The 14,423-nt window shown below is 38.1% G+C and overlaps 1 protein-coding gene across 1 annotated transcript in view; it reads left to right on the forward strand.

Annotated features, from left to right (window-relative positions):
• DNAH6 (dynein axonemal heavy chain 6) overlaps positions 1-14,423 on the forward strand; it is a 300,028-nt gene that overhangs the window by 119,169 nt on the left and 166,436 nt on the right. The window contains exons 19-24 of the mRNA XM_024129964.2: positions 2,987-3,199; positions 3,881-3,973; positions 5,793-5,912; positions 7,880-8,060; positions 10,555-10,651; positions 13,090-13,309. Of these exons, the coding sequence (XP_023985732.1) occupies positions 2,987-3,199; positions 3,881-3,973; positions 5,793-5,912; positions 7,880-8,060; positions 10,555-10,651; positions 13,090-13,309 (924 nt within the window). The remainder of the gene's footprint in view (positions 1-2,986; positions 3,200-3,880; positions 3,974-5,792; positions 5,913-7,879; positions 8,061-10,554; positions 10,652-13,089; positions 13,310-14,423) is intronic.

Here is a 14,423-nt window from a genome sequence, read left to right on the forward strand (position 1 = left end):
GAGAGAGAGAGAGAGAAAGAAAGAAAGAAAGAAAGAAAGAAAGAAAGAAAGAAAGAAAGAAAGAAAGAAAGAGAGAGAGAAAGAAAGAAAGAAAGAGAAAGAAAGAAATAAAGAAAGAAAGAACAAACAATAGATAATACAATATTGTGTTATAACCCAAATTATAAAATAAATATCCATGAGTTCACATTGACATCAGTAAACAACTGAGTGGATGAATAGATAGATAAATAGGTAGATAGACAAAGTATAAAAGACATCTTCTATAAAGAAAAATTCAAATAACTTATGAGGATACTGCATCTCAAGATGGTGGAGCTTTATTTATTTTGATGCTCCATTGTTAGATATATTCACACTTAGTATTGCTATTTCTTCTTGGAGAATTGACCCTCTTATCATTTATATATTTTCCCTCTTTATTTTTTATAAGATTTCTTCTTCTGAAGTCTGCATTATCTGAAATTAATATAGTTAGTATAGATTTTTTTTTTTAGAGTTTTCATGATATTACTTTCTCCATTTTTTCACTTTTAACTTTTCTGTCTTTATATTTAAAGTATTTCTTGGACAGCATATAATTGGTTCCTGCTTTTTTATCCAATCTGATTTTTAAAAAGTCTTTTAAATGACATGTTTAGACCATTAATATTTAGAATATTATTTATATGGTTGGATTAAAATTGTCATCATGCTGGTTTGTTGTTTCTTTTTTCCTCTTTTTCTTTTCTCTCTTGATTTAATTGTATAGGTTTTATCATTCCATTTTATCTTCTCTATGGAGTTATTATTCATACTTCATTAAACCAATTTTTAGTGGTTATCGTAGATTTAAAATATAGATTTTCAATTAATCCAAATCAACCTTCAAATAATATTATACTGCTTCATGTATAGTGTAAAGAGTTTATAATACCATACTCCCAATCCTCCCTCTCATCCTTTGTATTAATGGTGTCATGTATTTTACTTTTATATGTAGTATAAACACTACATGTTGCTACTATTTTTGTTTTTTATAGTTACCTTTTAGGAGAATAAAAATAGGAAATGAAATTTATTTTACATCTATTCCATTTCCAGTGTTCTTCATTTCTTTGTATGGACCAAAGTTTCTGACTCATAGGATATTCATTCTGCCTGAAGAACTTCCTTTAATATTTCTTACTGAGTAGGTATACTAGCAATGAACTCACCAGATTTTTGTTTTGAGAAAGTCTTTATCCTTTATTTTGAATATTTTCACTGGTATATAATTCTGAGTGGGCAGATTTTGTTTTTTCTTTCAACAATGTAAAAGTATCCTTTTGTTATCTTTTTACTTGCATGATTTCTGACAAGAAGTCTGCTGTAGTTCTTATCCTTGTTCTTCTGTAGATAATATGTATTTTTTGTCTGGCTGCCTTCAAATTTTTCTCTTGGTTTTTGGCAGTATGAAATGTGATATGCCTGGGTGTATGTTATTATTGTTGTTTACCGTTTATATTTATCCTGCTTGAGGTTCTCAGAGTTTCTTGGATCTCTGGTTTTGTATCTGCCTTTAATTTTGAAAAAAATTGAGCCATTATTTCTTTGATATATCTTCTGCTGTGCTTTCTATCTCTCTTATCCTTCTGGGATTTCTATTACATGTATGTCAGACCATCTGATATTGTACCAAGCTCATGGATATTCTATTCTAGGTTTGGGTGGGGCAGGGGAGCGTTTCACTGTTTTTTCTCTTTGTGTATGAGTTTGGGTAATTTCTACTCACTTACCTTCAAATTCACGGATTCCTTGGCTGTGTTCATCTCATCAAAAACATTCTTTGTATCTCTTACTGTCTTCCTCATTTCTAACATTTCCATTTGATTTTTAATTATAGTTTCCATAATTTTATTGACATTTCCCATCTGATCTTGCATGCTGTCTACCTTTTCCATTAGATCCATTAACATATTAATCACAATTAGTTTAAGTTCTATCTGTTAATTCCAACAAGTGTGTCAGATTTGAGTGTGATTCTGATTAATTTTATATCTTTTTGGATGTATGTTTGCCTTGCCCTTTCACATGCTTCTTAAATTTTTGCTGAAATCCAGACATCTTATGCAGAACAGTAGATACTGAAGTAAATAATTTTTATGCCTGGGAATGATCATGCCTTTCCTTCTACTTGGCCTTCTGTGTGGCATGTTATATTAAATCTGGTTAGAAATACGGCTAGATTTGAAGTTTGATGTTGCTGTGGTTGCCCTCAGTATACCACAGTATTCAAATTGTTCTAGTGATGCCTTGTGTTTAGTTTGGGCTGGTTTGCCAAAGGTCATTTTTTCAATTTCTGTTTTCCCTGACCTTGGGTCATTCTTTCATTTTATGCCCAGAGAAAATCTGTATCTTGCAGCTTTCCACTCTCTATTCCACTGTTATTTTTACTCAGTTCTTGTTAGCCTGGTGGAAGAAGCGAGGAGGGATATTCCCTCGTGTTCTGATTAAGTTTCTATCCTAACAAAGCACTGTGTTCCTTGTTCACAAAATTCTGAGCTTCACAGTTGTTCCTGTCTCTCCTCCAGCTTTAGAAATATTTGTAATATTTAGTAATATTTAGTAACATTTGTAGCCCCCAGGGACTTCACACTCTCATGCTACCCTACATTCAGTCTTAGCAACTTATTTTTAAAATTCAGCAACATCTTCTAACTAGTTTAAATGGCAACCCAAGGCATCTCTCCTAGGTAAGCAAATTCTCAGGTCCTGTTTCTTGCTGTGGAGAAAACTGTGCGTACCAGTGTCTCTTCAAATTTTGACTTAGTTGGTTTCCCTGCAGCCTCACTTTTCTGATGGGTTCAATACAAGTCATTAACTTGCAGTTTGTGCATATTTTTCTTTGTTGTAAGAGTGTCAGTGGTGTTCTTTCCAGCTCTTTATGTGCCCAAATTGAAACCAGAAACCTTGGGCTGTTTTTAAGATAAAAAGGATGGTGTCTCTGAGAGTGTTTGTTTTCCAGCTTCCAGTTATCATTGACCTGAGGAACCCAACTCTGAAGCCTAGACATTGGGCAGCTATTGAACAAACAGTTGATGCCACCCTAGTAGACCTTGACATTCCATTAACCTTGGAGAAGCTCTCTGAGTTGCATGTTTTTGACTTTGGCCGAGAAATCCAGGACATTTCTGGACAGGCTTCTGGAGAAGCCACCTTAGAAACAGTTCTTAAAAAGGTAAACCTGAAAAATGTGTATTCTGAAGATCAGGTAATGTAAAGGTTTTCATATTCAGTGAGATCATCAATTTTGTTTTATCTGAATGGGTTTTTCAACATTGCAGCTTTCACCCTCTCATTATCAGTTATCCTTGTGTTGTTTCCTTACATTTATATCATTATCATTGTTATCACCTCTATAAATATCTTCTTTCTGCTTAGCTTATAATCCAACAGGAACTTGATGGCAACAAATTTGCATGCTTTATATAAAGAACCACATACCAAGGAAGATCTCTCATGCCAAAATACATTATCTTTCAAACTTACATACTAGAGAAGACTAACTATACGAAATGCTTCAAAAGCACGTTGACAAGATTTCTCTACTTAGGATATTTAACCTTACTCCAAAAACACACACCTTCCAAGCATCTATGTAAAAAGAATTTTTTTCTTTTAATTAAAGCATGAAGTGGGAGAGAACACACATTAAAGTATCACAAATTATTCATGTTTTAATGCTATTCAATAAAATTAAGCAAATCATTGTCCTCTAACCTAGAAGATTTTAAGAATTTTAAAGGCAGGAGGAGATTAGGATAATTATGGAGTTTTCACTTATTTCATTCCACATGCATTTATCAAGTACCTACACACAAATGAATTGAGCTATCCTAAGACTTGAACTATTTCTAAGGTGGAGGATTCTTGGAAAACAACTGAATTTGTCGTCCTCCCTCACCGTGACTCCAAAGATATATTTATCCTGGGTGGCACAGATGACATACAGGTGGGTAACTGGGTTATTGAAACTTATGTTGAAGGTTCTTGTGAGACCTAGTCCTAAATATTCTATGGGAGATTATGATGGACTGAAATATGAGAGTTATTAAACAAGGAAGAATCTAATTGGGAAGGCAAGATATGATTATGAATAATTGACATGAATACTTGTACATGAAATATTTAGCAAAGCAATAGATATGTCATATATATATATGAGTTATAATCTTGTAGTTGATAACTGTTGAGGAATTTAGAAAAGCAAAGAGATCAATTGTGGCTGAAGTGATCAGAGAATCCTTCCTAGACCAGTGAAGACATGCTAGACCTTAAAAATCTGGCGGTCTGATAGGCATAGATGAGAATGGAAGGCATTTCAAACCATTTAAATGAGGCAAAGAAGCGTGAGTGAGCATTTCAGGTTTATATCACACTAAGAAGCTAAATTCACTTGAATTTTTTGATATTAGGAGTAGATGGCCATGCTCTATTAACAACAAAAGAAGATAAATCTAACCCATGTGTTTGGAATATTCTTAGTGACTTAAAATCCAAAGGGCACATTTGTTTAGTAAAAGAATCTGGGAGTTATGACTCAATTTAAAAAGCAAAGTCCACACAGAGACCTATATTCAATATCCTGTAATAAACCATAATGGAAAAGAATATTAAAAAAAGTACACATATGTATAACTGAATCACTTTGCTCTACAGCAGAAATTAACACAATATTATAAATCAACTATACTTCAATAAATTTTTTTTTAGAAAAGCAAAGCCCTGGCCTGTTAAGGTGTACCCAGGCCAGAATTAGAGATGAAATGGCTTTGCCAGGTGTAGTCTGGAAGAGCAAGACCAGACGTCACTCTGTGCGGTGGAGGGGAGAGCAGACCCAAGATGGAGATCAGTCAGTATGAGGCCAAGTGATGCCAGGTGATGGGGCTTCTGCTCTCAAGAAGTTTATAATTTATAGAGAGCAATTAAAATCCTTTAGATTAGCAGACACTTTTTTTTAATGTACATGTTCTGCGAGGGGTGCTGTGGTGTAAGGCGAAGGAGTAGAGGAGGGGGGAGGTAGAGGGAAAACTGTCTATAATCATCCAGAGCTTGACATGAATGAGTTCACTTTTCCTCTTCCTCAAGATAATTGAGGGAAAGTGATGTTTCATTGGGTAGGGAAGGCACTTACTTTTTCAAGTTTTGAGCACTTTGAGAAATAAAGACCTGGATGACCAAATGATGTAAAGAAGGTACCAGATACATTGTAGGGGGGAGACTGGAGAAGAGTGCTGAGCTAAACAGAAATGTGTGCCATTAATAATTACAGAAACAGCCAGGATTTGACAATCAGAAGTTCCTTGGTGACATTTAAGAGGACATCATAGTGCATTGTAAGCCCTAGTGAAGGAGAGAAGGAGGGGAAGTGGATGGGTGGGAAACAGTAAGTGAGATTAAGCTGTTTATTCAAAAACTTGTCTTTTAAATGGTTTGGGATTAACATATACACACTACTATATATAAAATAGATAATCAACAAGAACCTACTGTATATATAGTACAGGGAACTCTACTCAAAATTCTGTAATAACCTATATGGGAAAAGAATCTGAAAAAGAATGGATACATGTATGTGTGTAACTGAATCACTTTGCTGTACACCTGAAACTAACACAACATTGTAAATCAACTATATTCCAATATAAAATTAAAAATTTTAAAGTAAAAATAAAAACAAATAAATGGGCTGTTGGAATTAAATATCTGTAATTATCTTTGAGAGCAAAAACACATGGTGTCACATGTATTTTCTTCGCCTTTCCTTAAAGGTCCTTCTTGATGACAGCACCATCAACATTGCAACCATTGCCTCATCACGTTACGCTGGCCCACTGAAAACTCGAGTGGATGACTGGCAGAAACAACTTGCTTTGTTTAATCAAACACTGGTGAGTAAGGATAATTTCAATTCATGGACTCAGAGAATTGGATTTAGAAATCATTTGTTCAGTCACTTAAATATTGTACAGTTTAGATCTAAGATTTAATTATTGACATTTTATTATGCTCAAAATGTAAGGAAAATGCAAATATATTGAACTCTTCTTTGCAAGACTATACCATTACCCTTGTATTAGTTATTATTGCTGTGAAACAAAATACCACAAACTTAGTGGTATAAAACAATCTACATTTATAATCCCACAGTTTCTGTGGGTCAGGGGTTCATAACTTAACTGGGTCTTATACTCAGGGTCTCATGAGGGTTCAGTCAAGACGTGGGCCAGGACTGGATTCTCATCAGAGGTTCAACTGAGGAAGGACGTTGGCAGAAATCATTTTCTTGCAATTCCGGGACTGGGGACTTCATTTTCTCACAGGCTGTCAACCAGAGGCCATCCTCAGCTCCTCCATGTTGCCCACAGTTTTTTTGCATGTGGACTTCCTCAACAAGATCGCTTGCTCCATCAGTCGAGCAGGGAAGAGAAAGTCTCCTGGCAAGACAGAGGTTACAGCCTTGTGTACTGTACACATAACTGTGTATATCCTGTTATCTTTGCTATATTCTGCATAGCTAGAAGCAAGTCACGGTGGCATCCACACTCAAGGGGAGAGGATCACACAAGGGCAGGAAGCCGAGGTCTTGGGGGCCACCTTAAGAGTCTTGCCACAGCAACCTCATATTTACTGAACAAATACTCACTGCTGCTTGAAGTCTCCTTGGCACCCTTCCTGTCATACACACCTTCTCTTTATTTTATTCAACCTCAGATTATCCCATAATAAAGAACCCACTTACTCTGGTCTCACTTTGTTCCTATCCAATCTCTTTCTTAGACTTCATTTTTTTACCTTGATTTAATTATGTTGTGGTTTTTTATATGTTCTAATATGAAAAGTTATCTGTGAAATAATAAAGGTACTAAGTAGGAAAAGGCAATTTGTTCCATCCTCATTTCATAGAGATCTCTATGGTGAATCCATCCTCTTCAATGGACACTTTTTAATCTGACGCCTGTCCAGCCTTCTGTTCAGATGGCTGAGCCCCATGAAGGGAGAAACTAAATTTAGATGAAAGTAAAGGGCATGCTTCCATAGAAGGTCCTTAAAAGAAGCAGTGCTGAATAGTAGGGATCCTCCAGAGAATTAAGTGTATAGAAAGTGTGAGACCTGAAATAAACCAAGGAGTGGTTGGGACAATAGGGCTTAAGCATAGCCCCCAAATCTAGAGTGAGACACGAGAAACCCTTTCACAGATCTCAGGCCCGCACATGAGATGGCAGGAGGTGCAGAGGAACGGTGAGGTCTATAGACTTTAGAGCTGACCCTGCACTTCTGCGCTCTCTGATTAACAGCGATTGTCTCTAGGAGGAAAGTGATGCGTGATTTTCTTCTTCCTCCCAGTGTTCTGTCTTTGCCACATGTTCTGTCACAAGCGGGTTTTACTTTTTTGATTGAAGAAAATGAATCATATTTCTTCTTAAAAAGAGGGAGAGGGAAGAATAATAGACATAATTGAGGCCAAAAAAAAAACGCTTTTTTTGCTAACCATTTTTATATTTGGAAATAGTAAGTCACTAAACTTACCACTTCCCAACCCTTCAGATTCCTTTAAGTAAGCATCTTGCCTCCACCTAGAGTGTCTCCTCTGGGCGTTTTAATCCTCTTTCTCTGGGTCCATTCTGGTTACCACACAGTAGTAGACTCATTATAACTCTACTCAGTACAAAAAAAATGGGTTGAAATTAAGCTGAGGTGAGACTTGGACCTTTTAATGAGGTTTCATTTCAAAGGACCTGTGAGAAGCTGCCAAAAGGAAAAAGATACAGTGAATCCCCATGTAATTATTTTTAATGTAACTGTATTTTTTCAATCTGAGGTTAAAAATCTGGTAATGTTCCTATTTTTCTCCTAGGAAGAGTGGCTGAACTGCCAGAGAAACTGGCTCTACCTAGAGAGTATTTTTAATGCTCCAGACATTCAGAGGCAGTTACCTGCAGAGGCCAAGATGTTCCTTCAAGTGGATAAGTCATGGAAAGAAATCATGAGGAAGGTAAACCGGCTGCCTAATGCTCTCCGAGCAGCTACCCAACCAGGTAAAAAAGAAACCACAAAGGACTTTACAGTTATCTAAAATGTCCATCACCTGTAAGATTCTAATAAAATGTGGTACATTCAACCCTTGATTCCAGTCAGCGTTGATGACCAGGAACATTTGTAGTACATTTGACACTCTTGCTAAACAGTGTGAATTGAACACTGTTGTTGTTATTTTATTACTATTAGTATTATTATTAACATCATCATCATCATCATCTTTCAGCTCAGTTCATAGTTTTGGCACACAAGAATCTACTTATTTTGCTGTTTTTAGAATTAGGGGATACTGCCACAGAGTATCAGTGATGCTTCCATCTCACAATTTAGGCTACAAAAAATACATTTACATTCAGTTGACCTATTCTGTTAACGTTCTCACAGACTTATAACCATAAAAATTTCCACACCGTATTTTAAGTAATTCATTAAGACCACTTACGAATATTGCCACTAATGGTAATTCTAATCTCAGGGTTGAAATGTGTTTTATTTATTTTTTAAACTAATTTTTATTGGAATATAGTTGATTTGCAATGCTGTGTTAGTTTCTGCTGTACAGCAAAGTGAATCCGTTATACATATACATATTCACTCTTTTTTAGATTCTTTTCCCCTACAGGTCATTACAGAGTATTGAGTAGAGTTCCCTGTGCTATACAGTTGAAATGTGTTTTAGTAAGTTCTGTTTCTGGGGATGTGGAATCAAAGTCCTTCCAGGTGATTACACATACGTGGTGATTGAGCTTTACGGTTTGTATCAGAGCCTCAGCAGGATTGATTGTTGTTCTGCAAATGGCAGCACACTGCCTACCCTGGTGATACGGACAGAGAGCTTCCTTGTCAAGCAGAGGCAGCCTGCTGGACTATACTCTTTGCCCAAAGACTCTTACATAAAACATAAACAGGCAGGAAAGACTCTATGGGATGATAAAATCGAAAACCTTAAAACTTTGGGGCTTCAAGAGGCTGCCCACAATCCTTGGTTCCTGGTCCCCTTCCAGTCACAACTGCATCACTCCAGCCTCTGCTTCTGCCATCACATCTCCTTCTCTGCCGCTTATAAAGACCCCTGTGGGGAATTCCCTGGCAGTCCGGTGATTAGGACTCCTCTCTTTCACTGCAGGGGGCACGGGTTCGATCCCTCGCTGGGGAACTAAGATCCCGCAGGCTGCGCAGCACGGCCAAAAAAAGAAAAAAAAAAAAGAAAGAAAGACCCCTGGGATTACACTGGGCCCACTGCATGATCCAAGATAATCTCCCCATCCTATGATCTGTAACTTAACCACATCTGCCAGGTGCCTTTTTCCATAAAAACTAACATATTCTCAGGTTCTCGGGATTAGGACATGGATATATCTGAGAGACATTTATCTTGCCTAGCACATCCACTTAATGTGCATATTCAAACCTTTTGCTGCAAAAATATTAATGTGTTTTATTACAGAGTGCTGCCCCAGTGCCAGCTGGACTTTTGTTATATAATGTAACTTTTGAATTTAAAAAAAAATTCCAAAATACACTTGGTCCTAGGGATTTCAGATAAAGGAGTGTGGACCTGTATATATCATTTCAGGTGATGATAAAGCAGTGAAGAAAAATTAAGCAGGGTAAAGGCGCTAGAGAGTAGTGGGGGGCTGCAATGTGTGTGTGTGTGTGTGTGTGTGTGTGTGTGTGTGATGAAAGGATTTTTTTTGATAAAGTGGCTTTTGAGTAGAAATCTGCAGGAATGAGGAAATGAAACATGTTCGTGGATCTAAGGGAGGATTGTTAAAGGCAGAGAGAAGAACAAAGATCCTGTGGTAAGAGCATGCTTAGCGTACATGACTGTCACCCAGGAAGCCAAAGTGGGGTGGAGTGCAGCGCACAGGAGAGGGCTTAGGAGTGAGGCCAGAGAGGTGAGTGTGCTTGGGTGGCGGGTTGGGGATTGGATTAGGTCACTGATCACGTAGAGACTCGGAGACCGTGGAAAAGACCGGACTTGATTCTCAGACAGGTGGGGAAGCCAGGAGGCACTGTGATACGCACCAAAACGTCAACATCAAGTGAGACATGAATCTTGCTCCTTAAGGTGCTACAGTTTAGTGATAAAGACATAGGATGCTATTGCCACAATTTTTTTGCATCTAAATATGGCAGAAAAAACAGAAGACATGAGTAAGAAAGTGACAGAGAATATGTAGTGTTTAGAGAATGGCAACTGTTTGGCTTTGGTTTGTGCACCCCCGGCCCCCAAAACTGGGGGATGCCAGATAAAAAGGTTTCAAATTAATTGCCTGTTCATCTGTGGCAAATATCAAAATTAATGTTATTATTAAAAGTTATAGTTAACATTCTTAGCCAACACCCCCAATGTTAACTTATTAGACCATTCTTTCATCAAATAAAACCAAAACTTTAAAAATGTTAATATCATATTTTACTTCCACTGAAAATTATATTCTCTATTTATTTTAACACAACTTTACCAATGCCATTTTTTTCAATGAACAGGACTTCTGGAGACTTTTCAAAATAATAATGCATTACTTGACCAAATTCAGAAGTGTCTAGAGGCATATTTAGAATCAAAAAGAGTTATCTTTCCAAGGTAAGTCTATAAAGCTACCAACAATATTTTTTAGTAGCTAAGAGTATCCATTAATTTGTTAGGATATATTTAAAAACAAACTATAAAATCAAAACATCAGGGAACCAAAGAGGGAAACAAGAAAGATATTTCATAATAGAAATCCAGCTAATATCTTGATTGGGGCGTGTAAGTGTCAAGGATAAATATACAATATTTGGTTTAAGTGGATAAGTACCCAAGGTGCTGGAAGGATTCTTGATCACAGCATCGTTTCACTGCTAAGTGTGTGTGTACCTGCATGTGTGTGTGTGTCCACAGATGGATACGTAAAAAGTTAGAGACCTTTGTTGCCCGAGCTGGTTTCTTTAGGTTAATTGGTGGCCTAAGAGGGTTACTGTAGAAGTCGTCTAAGAGGTCATTTCACAAATTCCAAATGAAATTTTTTACTCATCCATTCAGTCTAGAAACATACCAAATGTTTTGCTCAGTGATAAAAATACAAAGAAGAAAAGGCCAGATCCCCACTCTAATGGAGCTCGTGGTTAACAGGTGGACAGTCATGTAAATACACCATTTCAATATAATTATATATGACTACACTATGACTACCTGGTGGTAGCAAGTGCTCCAGACTTCAGTCATTGGGGCACATTGTACCATAACATAGACAATATCAAAAAATGGTTCATCTTTCATGGATTTTTCCTGTTAGATGTAAAGGCTGTTAAGGCTGTAAGGCTGTAAAGGCTGTTAAGGTCTCTCCTAGGACAAGCACTGAGTCAGCCAGGGTTAGGTGCTTATGTGGGTTACTTGGGTAAGAGGGGTTGTTGCTGGGTACCAGGACAGGGTATGTGTGTGCACAAGATATCCAAGAGCTGGAAGATTTGATTGAGTTTAACAGATTCAGGCAACATGGGAAAAGACAGAAGAGTGTGAGGTTTGGAATGTGCCTTTTATTTCACTCTTAAATCAGTGGTTCCTAACTTGAGTCTCCCAAGACCAGAGAAAATCTGTACACTGTTTTGATCTTTAAAGAAATCTGGACACAAATTTACCTGTGATAATATTGAACACCAAAAAGCATCAGCTTTTATTTTTCCTTTTGTTTAGAATTACATCAACTAGGTCTACAGTGTTTATTATGTCAGGAGGCTCTGTACACCACTGATTTCATGCTCCAGGCCTTAATGAAGGCTTACTATGAGCCATGGACCAAGTTAGGTTCTGGGGACACAAGGTGAATATAACACTGTTCCTTCTCCCACAGGGCTCATAGTCCAATCTTGACAGTTATCTGTTTCATTAGTTGAAAAGAGGCAGGGGTACAAGTTATTACCATATGTGGTATTTTAAAGAAGCAAGACTAATAGGGTGCAACCCAAAACATCTTTGTTTCTAATGACAGCCTCTGTGTTCCCTACTAGGGGCTAGTTTCTTCCTGTCCCTGGCCAAAATCTTGAGCAGGCCTCGTGAATTTTCTGGTCATTCTCTGATAATAATACAAAAAGTTCTCATTACCTTAACCCATTAAATGATCTTTAATAATCAAAACTCTGAACTTCTTTCAAAGTGAAAACATCCCCCTTCTCTGGACTAAGCCTGTTGCAAGGCTGAAGGCTTTAGTGATGATGAGGATGTGTGGAATCAACCTTCCCCACTTCCTATTAGGTTCCTGAGGTCTCCAGTTTGAGGGCAGGAAAAGGAGGAGAGGCAAGACGGCAGGAGAAGCCTGACTTGGCTGCTACCCAACTGGGCCCCTCTCTCACGTGGGGCCTTCCACATGCTAATGGGATCCCTCCAATCCCGAGGGATCTCTCATAGGCAGCTTCCTCCACAGGAGTGAAGTGTCTTCTCCAGCCAGACCCTCATCCCTCTCTCTCATCCCTGGGCATCCAGGTGCGCCCTTTCTCCAGTTTTTTTTTTTTCCTAGGGTATCTTCCTGTCTCCAAATGGCCCTGTTGGGCAGTATCTAAGAAAATCCCAGGCAGGATCACACCAGCATGGTCCACAGGTGTGCAGTCACAGAACCAAATAAGGTTCCTGCAGCCACGCATTCATCTATTCAACAAATTATGTATTGAATACCAGGTATATGTGAGGTACAAGGCCAGATTCTAGGGAAAACAAGTAATATATCTTCACTCTAGGAGCTCAAAGCCAAGTAACATACAACCAAATCAGTATCTTAGCAAGTGCTAGCATCTTTACAATTTTTATGAGAAATATCTACCTTTTATGTACCAGGCACTCATTCCAGATGTTTGAGATGCATCCACACTAATCTTTATAAAAATCATATTTAGAGACACATGGCCTCCCAGACCCAGGACCCATGGGATAGAGGTCCAGTAAATCAGTGGATGGGGAAGAGATGTGGCTAAGGGATTTATCTTTCATGTCCATATAAGGCTTTGCTTCAGTTTCAAGTTACATTTTAAGTATATTCTTTAATCTAGATTTTACTTCTTGTCAAATGATGAGCTTCTGGAGATTTTGGCCCAGACACGAAATCCCCAAGCTGTGCAGCCACACTTAAGGAAATGCTTCGACTCCATTTCAAAGCTCGAATTTGCTCTCGTGCCTCCAACTGAGGGAAGAATTCCTGGCATGGAGGCAGAGCCAGAAAAGATTTACACTAATGATATTTTAGCTATGCTGTCACCAGAGGGAGAAAGGGTAAGGGATTTTTGTTTATAATTCTTTATGCATAAACTTTGTTACTCTTCTAGGGTGGAGGGTAGAGGTTTATTCATCATCACGCTAAGCATTCATCAAGTGCTACTGTGATCTGGTCTTCTGCTGGCTCAGCAATTTCAAAGATAATCAAAGATAAAATTCTTGCCCTCGAAGAACTCAAAGTCTAGCAGAGACATAGTCAAACAATTGAAAAGCCCCACAGAAAATGCAGTAACAGAGGCTGTGCTCCGTTCTTGGGAACAGGGTGGAAAGTACTGGAGCCAGGTCTTAACTCTCCGTAAGGGGAACAAGAGTAGGGTGGTTAAGAGCCGGTTCTACTGCCCGGACACATGGATTCCACTCCCAATCTTTAATCTCATCTGTAAAACAAGGATAAGTAATACTGCCTGATTAATGAGTTGCTGGGGATTTTAAAGTGTGTATGTAAATTACTTAGAAAAGTACTGAGCGGGTGCTATGAAGTATTAGTTGTCATTGTTTGGCAGCAGCCTCTCCGGGGCCCGGCACAGTGCCTGTAAACAGCAAGCAAGTGAATGCATTAGCAGACTGTGGGGAATCAGGTGACCACACAGAGGAGAATCACACATACACACACAGAGGCAGCCAAGGAAGGTGGAGAGGAGACATGGGAGGGACAGTATTCCATACAGAGAAATTGTGCAGGGAAATGCCAAGGAATTCAGTCCAGGTAGAGCACAGTAGTGTATCTATGGGATTGGAAGGAGCCCATAGACATTTTACTTGTCCTACACATGCACCCAATGCTCATAGCAGCATTATTCACAATAGCCAAGGCATGGGAGCAACCTAAGTGTCCACCAACAGATGGATGGATAAAGAAGACATGGTATATATGTATACAATGGAATATTACTCTGCCATTAAAAAGAATAAAATTTTGCCATTTGCTACAACATAGGTGGACCTGGAGGGTTTTATGCTAAGTGAAATAAATCAGACAGAGAAAGACAAATACTGCATGTTTTCACCTATGTATGAAATCTAAAAAGTAATACAAACTAGTGAATATAACAAACGGAAACAGATTCACAGATATAAAGAACAAACTAGTGGTTACCAGTGGGGAGAGGGG

Source organism: Physeter macrocephalus, chromosome 12 (assembly GCF_002837175.3).
Source record: "Physeter macrocephalus isolate SW-GA chromosome 12, ASM283717v5, whole genome shotgun sequence".
In the NCBI taxonomy this organism is placed as follows: domain Eukaryota; kingdom Metazoa; phylum Chordata; class Mammalia; order Artiodactyla; family Physeteridae; genus Physeter; species Physeter macrocephalus.